The sequence below is a fragment of the Oncorhynchus kisutch genome, linkage group LG25, assembly GCF_002021735.2.
Source record: "Oncorhynchus kisutch isolate 150728-3 linkage group LG25, Okis_V2, whole genome shotgun sequence".
Lineage (NCBI taxonomy): Eukaryota > Metazoa > Chordata > Actinopteri > Salmoniformes > Salmonidae > Oncorhynchus > Oncorhynchus kisutch.
In genome coordinates this window covers 6870595-6884917 of record NC_034198.2, presented here as the reverse complement: position 1 = coordinate 6884917, position 14323 = coordinate 6870595, and the positions used below count along the sequence as shown (strand labels likewise).

General features: G+C 44.1%; 1 protein-coding gene across 4 annotated transcripts in view; it reads left to right on the top strand.

Moving 5' to 3' along the window:
* The first annotated feature begins 229 nt into the window (after positions 1-229).
* LOC109870258 (thyroid hormone receptor alpha-like) overlaps positions 230-14323 on the top strand; it is a 47823-nt gene continuing 33729 nt past the window's right edge. For 2 of the 4 annotated variants that reach the window (XM_031804687.1, XM_031804685.1), the window contains exon 1: positions 230-589. In XM_031804687.1, the coding sequence (XP_031660547.1) occupies positions 534-589 (56 nt within the window). In that variant the 5' untranslated portion in view covers positions 230-533. Of the gene's footprint in view, positions 590-12411; positions 13025-14323 lie in introns of those variants that run through there. The other 2 variants (XM_031804688.1, XM_031804686.1) reach the window with 1 other exon arrangement.

The window sequence follows — 14323 nt, the reverse complement described above, 5'->3', positions numbered from 1 at the left end:
ATCAATCAATGTGCTATGAAATAGAACACAGCAAACTTGGGGATTTTCATGAAGCAATGTAGTAAATTGTATTCCTGTGGTCCATTAAAATCACAGCTTTTCAACTCACACTATTATGTCTTACCACTATTATACCACAGATTTACTAACAACAATCTGATGCTCGCAATCCCTCCATCCCTCTGTTTGGGATTAGAAATGCATTGAATGAGAGATTAGGGAGGAAGAATAGAACCGAGGGAGGAGTGGTCAGAATGGTTGAATAAGGGAGGAACCCACCAAGTCTCCACATCGGTCAACTGTGCCTAACTAAATGTATCCTATCCTCTCATTGACAGATCTTGTCCGGTCCAGTCCATTCGTCAGTCCCAGGGCCAGCACAGGGGGGTCGCTCCGGAGGCCAGAGCCCATCCGGACCGGGACCCTGTGATGTCGCACTGACTGACCCCCCTCTCTGCGAATGACCAGCAAGCATCTGAGGGTGGGGCCCGCCTCAGTCTCGCATGATTGGCTGCTGGATGGAATTAAGGTGAATGGAACACATGCCCAAGGAGCAGGACCCTAACCTATCAGAGGGAGAAGAGAAACTGTGAGTCCCGCCTACTTCCTAGTCTCAACCTTACAGGCTATGACCCTGCCGCTAACATCACGCGTGAATAGGTATCACATGGTCTTATCATTTTAGAGGTCGTCTGAGGAAAGTGTAGAATTACTGTGTGTTTTACCTTTTTGTTTTGAAAGTTTGCTCTCCGGTTTCTCTCTCTCGCTGTGCTTCTCGACTATGCTATTATTTATTTTCTCTCATCCATCTCTTCCCTCTCTCCCGGCTCCCTCTATTTCTTCTCTCCGTTTCCATCTCTCTCTGCCTTTCTCTCTCTTTCCACTTTCTTTACTGTATGCAAGTTGAAACAGCTCCAAAAAGTGATCTTGTTTTCTAAGAAACCTGTACACTAGGCCTCCAGGCTTCCCAACCCTGAGTGTGTAACTGCAACTTACAAACTGTACCGCTCAAAGACAGTCCGCCCTACACGAACATAGGCTGTTTCCCTGTTCATCATTAATTAAAACACAACATCAGTGAAATAGAAGCTCCTCTGTCTCAACCAGTCAGGCTGTGGCAGAGTGGAATGGGGATTTTTATCAAAGAGAAACCTGCTCTTGCTCAAAGGGCACAACTATCAGTCAATTTGATATGCCCCGGAGCGATTGGAGGCACAGCTCCACCTGGCTAGGTTAGAATTATATCACATTCTGGTAGCGTAGCCTATAGTTTCATATGGTTGATAGTGATGATGTTTGTGTTCTGTTACTGTTGTGTTTATGTACACACAATACCCTATAATGACAAAGCAAAAACACGTTTTTGCAAGTGTATTACAAATAAAAAACTGAAATATTACATTTACATAAGTATTCAGATCCTTTACTCAGTACTTTGTTGAAGCACTTTTGGCAGCGATTACAGCCTCAAGTCTTCTTGGGTATGACTCTACAAGCTTGGCATACCTGTATTTGTGGAGTTTCTCCCATTCTGTCAGGTTGGATGGGGAGTGTCGCTGCACAGATATTTTCAGGTCTCTCCAGAGATGTTCGATCGGATTCAAGTCCGGGCTCTGGCTGGGCCACTCAAGCACATTCCGAGACTTGTCCCGAAGCCACTCCTGCGTTGTCTTAGGTGAACCTTTGTCCCAGTCTGAGGTACTGAGCACTCCCTTTAAGAGTAATGGAGGCCACCGTGTTCTTGGGGACCTTCAATGCTGGTACCCTTCCCCAACTATGTGCCTTGACACAATCCTATCTCAGAGCTCTACGGACAATTCCTTCGACCTCATGGCTTGGTTTTTGCTCTGACATGCACTGTCAACTATGGGACCTTAGATAGACAGGTGTGTGCCTTTCTAAATCATATTCAATCAATTGAATTTACCTCAGGTGGACTCCAATCAAGTTGTAGAAACTACTCAAGCATGATCAATTGAAACAGGATGGTCTTAATTTAAGGTTAGGTTTAAGGTTAGGGGAAGGCATTAAGGTTAGCAGTGTGGTTAAGGTTAGTTTTAAAATATGATTTTATGACTGTAGCTGTGCCAGCTAGTGACCATTCTGCAGAGCTGCCTCCAGAATAATTAATACAGTGACAGATTAGCATTTGATGAAAAACGCTAATCTGCCCACTTCTCCATCAAAGATAATAAAACAAAAACACTATAATAAATACCACAGTAATATCCGCAGAAACACCACAGTAAATGCTACAGTATACTACAGTCCTAAAAAACACTACAGTAAATACTACAGTGTACTACAATCAGCAAAAACTCACGTTAACTGTAGTGTATATACTATGGTAATTTTCTTTTACCACAGTATTTATACTATAACTTTAAATACTACAGCATACTATAGTAAATACTACAGTGTTCACTGTAGTGTTTTTGCAGACTTTAGTCAGTGACTAGTACAGTAAAGTCAGCAAAAACACTACAGTGAATACCATAGTATTATTACCATAGTATGCTATAATATTTTTGTTCATGTGGGTGTGCTTGCACGTGTACCTGGGTGTGTGTGCATGTATATGTGTGTATGTTGTTCCTTTGTGCTTGTGTCTGGTGTGTGTCATGGTTGTGACATATGGCCTCATGGAGAGGGTCTTTGGCTCCCTGGAATGCTGTGTCAAATTCCCTGGTGCTGATCCCTGTGGCAAATGACCAGGGCGCAAATGAAAGGAAAGCCAGACTAGATTACTCAACCGCAATGGACACCTGACGGTAGATTAGCAACTGGGCTGGTGTGTGTATGTGTGTGTGTGCACATGTGTTTGGGATTCTGTGGGTTTGTATGTGTCTGTGTGTATAATGGACGTTCAGGGCTAAATTAAGCCCTGTTAATTAAAGAAGAGGAGGAATTAAAGAGCTTGCTAATCACATTGAAGTTGATTAAACGGTTTGCGACTGTAGTGGATTTCATTTAACTTCTCTAGGGTAGGGGGCAGCATTCGGAATTTTGGATGAAAATGCCCAAATTAAACGGTGTGCTACTCGGGCCCAGAAGATATGATGTGCATATAACTGGTAGATTTGGATAGAAGACACTCTAACTGTTAAAATAGTGTCTGTGAGTATAACAGAACTGATTTAGCTGGCGAAAACCTGAGAAAAATCCATTCAGGAAGTAGTTTTTTCTTTGGTTTTGTAGTTTTCTATTCAATGCCAATACAGTATCCATTAACTTAGGACTCTATTTGCAGTTCCTATGCCTTCAACAGTCTTTAGAAATCATTTCAGGTTTGTATTCTTATTTTCATTTTTTTTCCCCCATTTCCTCCCCAATTTCATGGTATCCAATTGTTTTATCTTGTCTCATCGCTACAACTCCCGTACGGGCTCGGGAGAGACGAAGGTTGAAAGTCATGCGTCCTCCGATACACAACCCAACCAGCCGTACTGCTTCTTAACACAGCGCGCATCCAACCCGGAAGCCAGCCGCACCAATGTGTCAGAGGGTACACCGTGCACCTGGCAACCTTGGTTAGCGCGCACTGCGCCCGGCCTGCCACAGGAGTCGCTGGTGCGCGATGAGACAAGGACATCCCTACCGACCAAGCCCTCCCTAACCCGGACGACGCTAGGCCAATTGTGCGTCGCCCCACGGACCTCCCGGTCGCGGCCGGTTACGACAGAGCCTGGGTGCGAACCCAGGGACTCTGATGGCACAGCTAGCGCTGCAGTACAGCGCCATTAACCACTGCGCCACCCGGGAGGCCCCAGGTTTGTATTCTTATAAATGAGGGAGTAAGACAAGTCTGAACAAGTGGACCCTACCGTGTCGCAGAGCTTTTTCATGCGCATGTGCATTTCTTGTTTACCTTTTATATTGACTACGGTATTGTCCGGTTGAAATATTATAGATCATTTAGGCTAAAAAACAACCTGAGGATTGAATATAAACACTGTTTGACATGTTTCTATGAACTTCTTTTGACTGCGTTTGAGCCTGTGGATTTTACTGAAGAAAACACTCAAACAAAATGGAGGTTTTTGGATATAAAGAGACTTCCTCAAACAAAAGGAACATTTATTGAGTAAATGAATGTCTTCTGAGTGCCACCATATGAAGATCATCAAAGGTAAGGGATTAATTTTATCTCTATTTCTGAGTTTTGTAACGCTTCTGCTTGGCTGGTTACTGTTTGTAATAATTTGTTTACTGGGCAATGTTCTGAGCTAGGTATGTTCTGGGCTAGGTATGCTTTCTCCGAAAAGCATTTTATAAATATGACACATTACTACATATAAAAGCACTAAACCTCTCTCTCAAAGCTTCACTTATTCAAAAGTTTTACTTCAACCCTAAATGGTTCTCAAGTAGATAACTAAGAAAAGCTCATCCATTGTTTAAAAATGGCCTTTTTTGTCTTTGTGCAGATTGCCATGTCTCATTTTCGATTCATTGAGTATAGCTCTTTTTCAAACAAGCATTGCAGAGCTGGCTACAATTTCAATTTCATCCCAATGAAAGATAGAACAAATATTACAACAAATATTATGGCTGGACTCAAATGTGCTGGTTGTTAAAATACTCAGAGTCCGGGGGCGTGGTTAACAGTGTGCACCTCATCTCTCCTTTCACATCCAAACTGGATCGATATTTGGTTTCAATGCAGACGAGAGCACTGCTGAATCAAGCTTCACAAAGATATGAGCTGGTGAAGGGTACCTTGAGCGTTAATGCTTAAGGCAGGTTATTCTCTTTGAGTCAGAAAGCAAAACTCCTCCTAGTGACCCGTGAATGCATTGTCTGCAGCATTCGGTCACATGACAGCTCTAAAAGCCTCACTTGACTGTTGCACTAGAATTATTCCAATTCAAGCGAAACGGTCAAGTGCGGCCTTTTCCCACAGCCTTTTCCCGCCAAGGGCACTCTCTGGTTGAATTTCATCATTTAGATTTAAATAATTTTCATTTAGATTTTTAAGGTTAACCACATTACAATGATTTTTAGATACAAATACAATATATATATACTGTATATAGAGTTGAAGTCTGAAGTTTACATACACCTTAACCAAATACAGTTTTTCACAATTCCTGACATTTAAATCCCTGTCTTAGGTCAGTTAGGATCACCACTTTTTTTAAGAATGTGAAATTCTTTCATCACATTCCCAGTAGGTCAGAAGTTTACATAGACTCAATAGTATTTGGTAGCATTGCCTTTAAATTGTTTAACTTGTGTCAAATGTTTCAGGTAGCCTTCCACGAGCTTCCTGTAACGGCTCTCATTGGTGGTAGGAAGAGTAGACCAAAGCGTGGAAAGTGTTCATGATTCTTTTATTCAAAAAACACTCAAACAAAATAACAAAAGCGAAAACGGAAGCGCACAGTTCTGTCAGGATAAGACACTAAACAGAAAACAAGATCCCACAAACTAATGGGGGGAAAAAGGGCTGCCTAAGTATGATCCCCAATCAGAGACAACGATAGACAGCTGCCTCTGATTGGGAACCACACTCGGCCCGAAAACATAGAATTTCCCACCCGATTCACACCCTGACCTAACCAAACATAGAGAACAATAAGGATCTCTGAGGTCAGGGCGTGACAGTACCCCCCCCCCAAAGGTGCGGACTCCGGCCGCAAACCTGAACCTATAGGGGTGGGCATCTACTCTTGCTGGGGGCTCCGGTGTGGGACGCAGACCCCGCTCCGCTTGAGGCTCCCCCCACTTTGGTGTCGCCTCTGGTGCAGGGATTGTCGCCGGGACCTCCGGACGGTAGATAGTCGTCGGGGACTCCGGGCTAGGAACCCCCCCTGTAAGCTCCGGACTGGAGACCCTTGCTGCAGGCTCCGGACTGGGGACCGTTGCTGCAGGCTTCGGACTGGGGACCATCGCTGGAGGCTCCGGACTGGGGTGCGTCGCTGGAGGCTCCAGACTGGGGAGCGTCGCTGGAGGCTCCAGACTGGGGACCGTCGCTGGAGGCTCCGGACTGGGGACCGTCGCTGGAGGCTCTGGACTGAGGACCATCGCTGGAGGCTCCTTTCCCTGGCTCATCACTACAGGCTCCGGGCCATGGATCATCACTGGAGGCTTCGTGCCATGGATCATCACTGCAGACTCCGGGCCAGACTCCGGGCCAAAGTGTTTATGATTCTTTTGTTCAAAAAACACTCAAACAAAATATCAAAAGCGAAAACGAAAGCGCACAGTTCTGTCAGGCTAAGACACTAAACAGAAAACAAGATCCACAACCTAATGGTGGGAAAAAGGAATGCCTAAGTATGATCGCCAATCAGAGACAACGATAGACAGCTGCCTCTGGTAGGAACCACACTAGGCCAAAATTAAAGAAACAGTAAACATAGAATTTTCCACCCGAGTCACACCCGGACCTAACCAAACATAGAGAATAATAAGGATCTCTAAGGTCAGGGCGTGACACTTCCCACAACAAGTTGGTTGAATTTTGGCCCATTCCTCCTGCCAGAGCTGGTGTAACTGAGACAAGTTTGTAGGCCTCCTTGCTCGCACACACTTTTTCAGTTCTGCCCACAACATTTTCTAGAGGATTGAGGTCAGGGCTTTGTGATGGCCACCCCAATACCTTGACTTTGTTGTCCTTAAGCTATTTTGCTACAACTTTGGAAGTATGCTTGGGGTCATTATTCATTTGGAAGACCCATTTTCGACCAAGCTTTAACTTCCTGAGACATCTTGAGATGTTGCATCAATATATCCACATAATATTCCACCTCATGATGCCATCTATTTTGTGAAGTGCACCAGTCCCTCCTGCAGCAAAGCACCCCCACAACATGATGCTGCCACCCCCGTGCTTCACAGTTGGAATGGTGTTCTTCGGTTTGCAAGCATCCCACTTTTTCCTCCAAACATAACAATGGTAATTATTGCCAAACAGTTCTATTTTTGTTTCATCAGACCAGAGGACATTTCTCCAAAAAAGTACGATCTTTGTCCCCATGTGCAGTTGCAAATCGTAGTCTGGCTTTTTTATGGCGGTTTTGGAGCAGTGGCTTCTTCCTTGTTGAGCGGCCTTTCAGGTTATGCTGATACAGGACTCGTTTTACTGTGGATATAGATACTTTTGTGCCTGTTTCCTACAGCATCTTCACAATGTCCTTTGCTGTTGTTCTGGGATTGATTTGCACTTTTCGCACCAAAGTATGTTCATCTCTAGCAGCGTGGTTGCGTGATCCCATGGTGTTTATACCTGCGTACTATTGTTTGTATAGATGAACGTGGTACCTTCAGGCGTTTGGAAATTGCTCCCAAGGATAAACCAGACTTGTGGAGGTCTCCAATTATTTTCTGAGGTCTTGGCTGATTTCTTTTGATTTTCCCATGATGTCAAGCAAAGAGGCACTGAGTTTGAAGGTAGGCCTTGAAATACATCCACAGGTACACCGCCAATTGACTCAAATGATGTCAATTAGCCTATCAGAAGCTTCTAAAGCCATGACATAATTTTCTGGAATTTTCCAAGCTGTTTAAAGGCACAGTCAACTTAGTGTATGTAAACTTCTGACCCACTGGAATAGTGATGTAGTGAATTATAAGTGAAATAATCTGTCTGTAAACAATTGTTGGAAAAATTACTTGTGTCATGCACAAAGTAGATGTCCTAACCGACTTGCCAAAACTATAGTAAATGAGTCTCCAACCTAAGTGTATGTAAACGTCCGACTTCAACTTTACCTGTATTTATGTGAAAGATGTTTGAAAAGGATATTTTGGTCTTAAATTATATTGTAAATTGTAATGGTAGAGTTATGTCTTTCATGAAGTTATCAGAATTGTACAGGAAGGTCTGCTCAATCCGGAGGAATAAAAATCACATAAATAGGAAAGTATACCAGTTTCATTTGAAGACCAAGATGTTGACAACTGTGCCATACAGATTGCAAAATAGTTGGGAAGAGATTTTTGAAGTACCAATTTCATGGTACAGGGTGTATGAGATATATGAGAAATATGAAATAACACAAGATTCAAGACTTCGTGCTGTTCAGCTAAAATTATTATATAGAATTCTTCCCACCAACAAACTGTTGAATATTTGGGGCATAAAATAATCTAAACTCTGCAGATTTTGTTGTGAGGATACAGAATCAATAGACCATTTATTTTGGTATTGCCCTCAAGTAGCCTGTTTCTGGACTCAGGTTCAGGTTCAGGTTCAGGAATGGCTGAAAATGCATAACGTTGATCTGAAATTGACCCTAGAAATAGTACTGTTAGGAGATCTGGAGAAACCAGGTCAGTCAATTACTAATATACTAATACTCTTAGTGAAAGTATTTATCTTCAACTCGCAATCTGTGGATTATATTTGATAGATTGAAATTGTACGATAAGCATCACAGCACAGTTGAAAGATACATGTTGTGTAGAATTTCCGAAGAGGGTGGCCAGCAGAGATAGGTGGGATGGGTTGAGGGAAGCTGAGGGTTGGGATGTGGAATTGGAGACAAGTGGGAGTGGAGTTGCTAGGCAGGAGATGGAATGATGGTCAAAGATAAAAGTATTCAAAATAAAGTCAAAATAAAACATAATAAAAATTAAGTTTGAATGACACTGAGGGGCAGTGTTTTTACAGCTAATGCCGGTTTGGCTGAGGCTGATGCCGTGCAGGTGTTTGTACACATGCATATGCACACACTCTCATTCAAATACACGCATACACACACATATGTAATAGTGCCAGACATGCACTCAAATATATACAATTGGCATTGCTGTTATGATTCCAGTTGTCCTTGATGTCCTTTGTTTTGTGTTATTGCATTTAAGTTCGCTGTTTTCTTTTGTCTTTTTCTTTTTCCTCTGTAGTTCATTTTGTTGGTTGTTGGTGCATTGGGGGGTTACTGTGGGAGGGGTCTCGGATGTTTGAGGGACAGCTATTAGGGAACTGTCGGGGGATCTTGGAGGGTTTGGGTCCCCGTTTTTTTTGGGCCTGGTGGGAGATCTGCCCGACGTGCCCTTGAGCAGGGCGTTGACCCTGGATGCTTCTGTGTGTCGCTCTGAATGGGAGTCTGTTGGATTACTGGTGTGGTGTAGTTGTTGAGCGGCTTCACTGCAGGTATATTGTATGTTTTGGATATTCAATCAAATATTTTTATGAAATTCCAATGATTATTATTGTTTTTAACTACGTTTGGATCCTGCAAGGATCTTCGTCAGGTCAGGGTCTAAATTATTGTTTGTTTATTAACAAAAAGGTACGTGGTAGAGCTTATGAGTGTGCAACATTTGTTTCCTTACCTTGAAAGCAGTTTATGAACAAGGAGTGACTGCAATCTACACTTTGGTTATTGTTAAACTAGCCACTGTGGACCGCAGTCACTACTGCTTTTCAAGTTAGGCAACACAAATTTAAATATAGTATTTTGCTGATCTATCCCTTTAACTGCACTGCTAAGGTGAGAGTAGCTCTTGTACTATTGCCCTTAATAATAACAATGGCATATAGTAATATTAAGTGTTGTGGTTTTGTGGGTGCTGATGGTAGCAAATAGCTTAGCATTAGCTTTTTTTGTTTCCTTATTGGTTTTGGTTTTCAACCTTGCCAAAAAAGGCAATGTCCTATGTAATGTTATGCAATTATAAGCTCCTTAACGCTGTTGTCAATGATGTTGCAAATGAAGTCAATGTACTGTTTTAGTTGCTGATAAGATGGCGGAAATTGACGAGGTGTAGAGAGCACATTGACATACGGAGAGGGGCTGGGTTATCATTCTATAGCTGGAATCAAATGCACACACACACACGCACGCACACACGCACGCACACATCCACTCCATTCAGACAAGACAACAGCATTTGTATTTCGACACATTTTTGCAGTCTGAAAACGACGACTTCAGTTGAGAGATCCATTCAAACAAGCCTTTTTATGAATAGATAACAGCCATCTAGCACATTGCATTTGACCTTCTTGAACTTCTCCAGCCTCTGTGGCTCTGTTTAATTCAATTGCCATACCAAACAATGCAATTGAAGTCACTGGAGACATAAACAAGATTTTGGCCCAATTGGCTTTTCCTTGCCCTGCTGACGTCAGGATTTCCCACCATGGCTTCGCTATACGAGCTTTGTCCTCTCAATATTGCTTTTATGACTTCCTTGTGTCATATGGAAATGAATAGCAGTAGATGTGATGCTCAAATTGATAACGAACAATATGAAAAGCAACAATGCCTGTAGTACCCTATTGTTATCTTGTTACACATTCATTGGACATGTAAGACAAACAATGTTACGATTTCCTTTTGGCATGGGCCTCAATCATAACCAGAATCATAATTGCTTGCAGTTTCCCTCTCTCTTTGTTTCTTTTTCTCTCTCTCAAGTCAGTAATGACAAGGATTAACCTCTTCAAACCAATCCACACACATCACCACAAGAGGCCAGTCCTAGACAGACAGACAGACAGACAGACAGACAGACAGACAGACAGACAGACAGACAGACAGACAGACAGACAGACAGACAGACAGACAGACAGACAGACAGACAGACAGACAGACAGACAGACAGACAGACAGACAGACAGACAGACAGACAGACAGACAGACAGACAGACAGACAGACAGACAGACAGACAGACAGACAGACAGACAGACAGACAGACAGACAGACAGACAGACAGACAGACAGACAGACAGACAGACAGACAGACAGACAGACAGACAGACAGACAGACAGACAGACAGACAGACAGACAGACAGACAGACAGACAGACAGACAGACAGACAGACAGACAGACAGACAGACAGACAGACAGACAGACAGACAGACAGACAGACAGACAGACAGACAGACAGACAGACAGACAGACAGACAGACAGACAGACAGACAGACAGACAGACAGACAGACAGACAGACAGACCAGACAGACAGACAGACAGACAGACAGACAGACAGACAGACAGACAGACAGACAGACAGACAGACAGACAGACAGACAGACAGACAGACAGACAGACAGACAGACAGACAGACAGACAGACAGACAGACAGACAGACAGACAGGACAGACAGACAGACAGACAGACAGACAGACAGACAGACAGACAGACAGACAGACAGACAGACAGACAGACAGACAGACAGACAGACAGACAGACAGACAGACAGACAGACAGACAGACAGACAGACAGACAGACAGACAGACAGACAGACAGACAGACAGACAGACAGACAGACAGACAGACAGACAGACAGACAGACAGACAGACAGACAGACAGACAGACAGACAGACAGACAGACAGACAGACAGACAGACAGACAGACAGACAGACAGACAGACAGACAGACAGACAGACAGACAGACAGACAGACAGACAGACAGACAGACAGACAGACAGACAGACAGACAGACAGACAGACAGACAGACAGACAGACAGACAGACAGACAGACAGACAGACAGACAGACAGACAGACAGACAGACAGACAGACAGACAGACAGACAGACAGACAGACAGACAGACAGACAGACAGACAGACAGACAGACAGACAGACAGACAGACAGACAGACAGACAGACAGACAGACAGACAGACAGACAGACAGACAGACAGACAGACAGACAGACAGACAGACAGACAGACAGACAGACAGACAGACAGACAGACAGACAGACAGACAGACAGACAGACAGACAGACAGACAGACAGACAGACAGACAGACAGACAGACAGACAGACAGACAGACAGACAGACAGACAGACAGACAGACAGACAGACAGACAGACAGACAGACAGACAGACAGACAGACAGACAGACAGACAGACAGACAGACAGACAGACAGACAGACAGACAGACAGACAGACAGACAGACAGACAGACAGACAGACAGACAGACAGACAGACAGACAGACAGACAGACAGACAGACAGACAGACAGACAGACAGACAGACAGACAGACAGACAGACAGACAGACAGACAGACAGACAGACAGACAGACAGACAGACAGACAGACAGACAGACAGACAGACAGACAGACAGACAGACAGACAGACAGACAGACAGACAGACAGACAGACAGACAGACAGACAGACAGACAGACAGACAGACAGACAGACAGACAGACAGACAGACAGACAGACAGACAGACAGACAGACAGACAGACAGACAGACAGACAGACAGACAGACAGACAGACAGACAGACAGACAGACAGACAGACAGACAGACAGACAGACAGACAGACGTGCATGTGTGTATGACCTACTCTCAATACTTATTTTCCACCATAATTGGCAAATAAATTCATTAGAAATCCTACAATGGGATTTTCTGGAGAAAAAAAATCTCATTTTGTCTGTCATATTTGAAGTGTACCTATGATGAAAATTATATTTCTTTGTTGTTTCTTCACTCGAGTATTGCCAATCTCTGTTTTTGCCTCAGAATTGTTTTGAAGCGCAAAACTGGGTTGTTGGCAATTAGCTACGTTTGGAAATAGCCCTCATTTCAAGTTATTGAGCTTTTGGCTCCGTCGCTGAGGTACAAGAATAGACCCATCGAGCCTGCCTTGAGGTCAGAGCTGACAGCTACCTGTTTGTTGCCATATCAGCCTACCTTCAATCATCCCCAAACCTGCTGTCAACCCCTCAGGTGGAGAGGCTGGCCCACAGCCAATCATGAGCATGGGTGGGTCTAACAGGAGAGTGAGAGCCACAGACACGAGAGAGAGAGTGAGAAAATGACCGTGAAAAGCACAGCGTTGAGATTGTAGGAGGGATTCAGAGGAACAGATCAGCCAGAGAGAGTCTGCAGGGATTCATACAGAGAGAGAGAGACTGAGAGAGTGAAAAAGAGAGGCAGAGTGGGTGTGTGTGCTAGCGAGCCAAGGTCTTTTCGGAGCTAAACATAGCAAGGTTGGCAGCAGTGTCAGTGTACAGTAGATGTGACTCGTATTTGCCAACGCTGTTTGAGGCCAGCAACTCTTCTCGCCATGCATATTCTACACTCGCACTGCGTCATAAGGTCAGAAATGGTCTTCTTTTTTGGACCTTCAACTTTTTTTTGCAGATGAATTGTCTCGTGTTGGTGTTGTTGGGTGTCTGCTGTGTTGTTGTAGTTTTGGGCACAGGAATGATGGTACATAGGAAATAGGTCATGTTGCTTGCTTTACTTCTTGAGTAAAGAAAGCAAGACTTTAAGGGTTCTTTAAAGGTTCCGACAAGGCACTTGGCCCCCAAATGGTACAAATGTGTAGCCTCACCATTTAAATGTGAAATCATTTGTTTGTTTTGTAAAAGATCTGTGCACAGTATTTTTTCCCCTTCTTTTTCACTCTCTCTCGCCTCAGCAGAAGACTTGAGCTGTGAAGCTCTGAAGGGCATTTTTTTGATAGAGCACAACAGAAAGCGTTAAGAGGGGACTGGACGCGAGGCTAGCTACTTCTGAGGGCTCCGCTAAAGTGATAAGCTCCTCAGTCTCTGTCTGCTTGACTGTGATGATGGAGGTTGTGTATTTCTGAATGGATTACCTGAGGTGTGATGTTGTTAATGGAGGCTTGGAAGGTGGCAGTGGCATCCCTAGAGTAAGTCTATTGACTTGTTTTTAAATTATTTTTGTTTTAGCCTTTATTTAACTAGGCAAGTCAGTTAAGAACAAATTATTATTTTCAATGATGGTCTAGGGACAGTGGGTTAGCTGCCTTGTTCAGGGGCAGAACGACAGATTTTTACCTTGTCAGCTCGGGGATTTGATCTTGCAACCTTTTGGTTATTAGTCCAACGCTCTAACCACTCTAGGCTACCTGCCGCCCCGTTGGGTGCCCCGTCCCCTTCCCTAGGGAGTGGGATGAGTTTTATTTGTGGGGTTGGTGGGCGATGGGGGTCTTGAGTAGGTGCGTGTGTGCGTAGCAAATGTGAAGACCCTGGTTGGGGAAACAGGGACGGAACTTTTTCTGTCTCTGTGTGTATGTATCAGGATACTAAGTGGTGTTATTCTGTGTGTGTGTGTTTGTGTGTGTGTGTGTGTGTGTGTGTGTGTGTGTGTGTGTGTGTGTGTGTGTGTGTGTGTGTGTGTGTGTGTGTGTGTGTGTGTGTGTGTGTGTGTGTGTGAGTGAGTGAGTGAGTGAGTGAGTGAGTGAGTGAGTGAGTGAGTGAGTGAGTGAGTGAGTGAGTGAGTGAGTGAGTGAGTGAGTGAGTGAGTGAGTGAGTGAGTGAGTGAGTGAGTGAGTGCTTGTGTAGTCGTGCGACACAGGCAGCATCAGAAGGCCACAGGGTGGGAGGCTGTACTGTCAGTGGGTTGACAATTTGATGGCTATCACCCCGG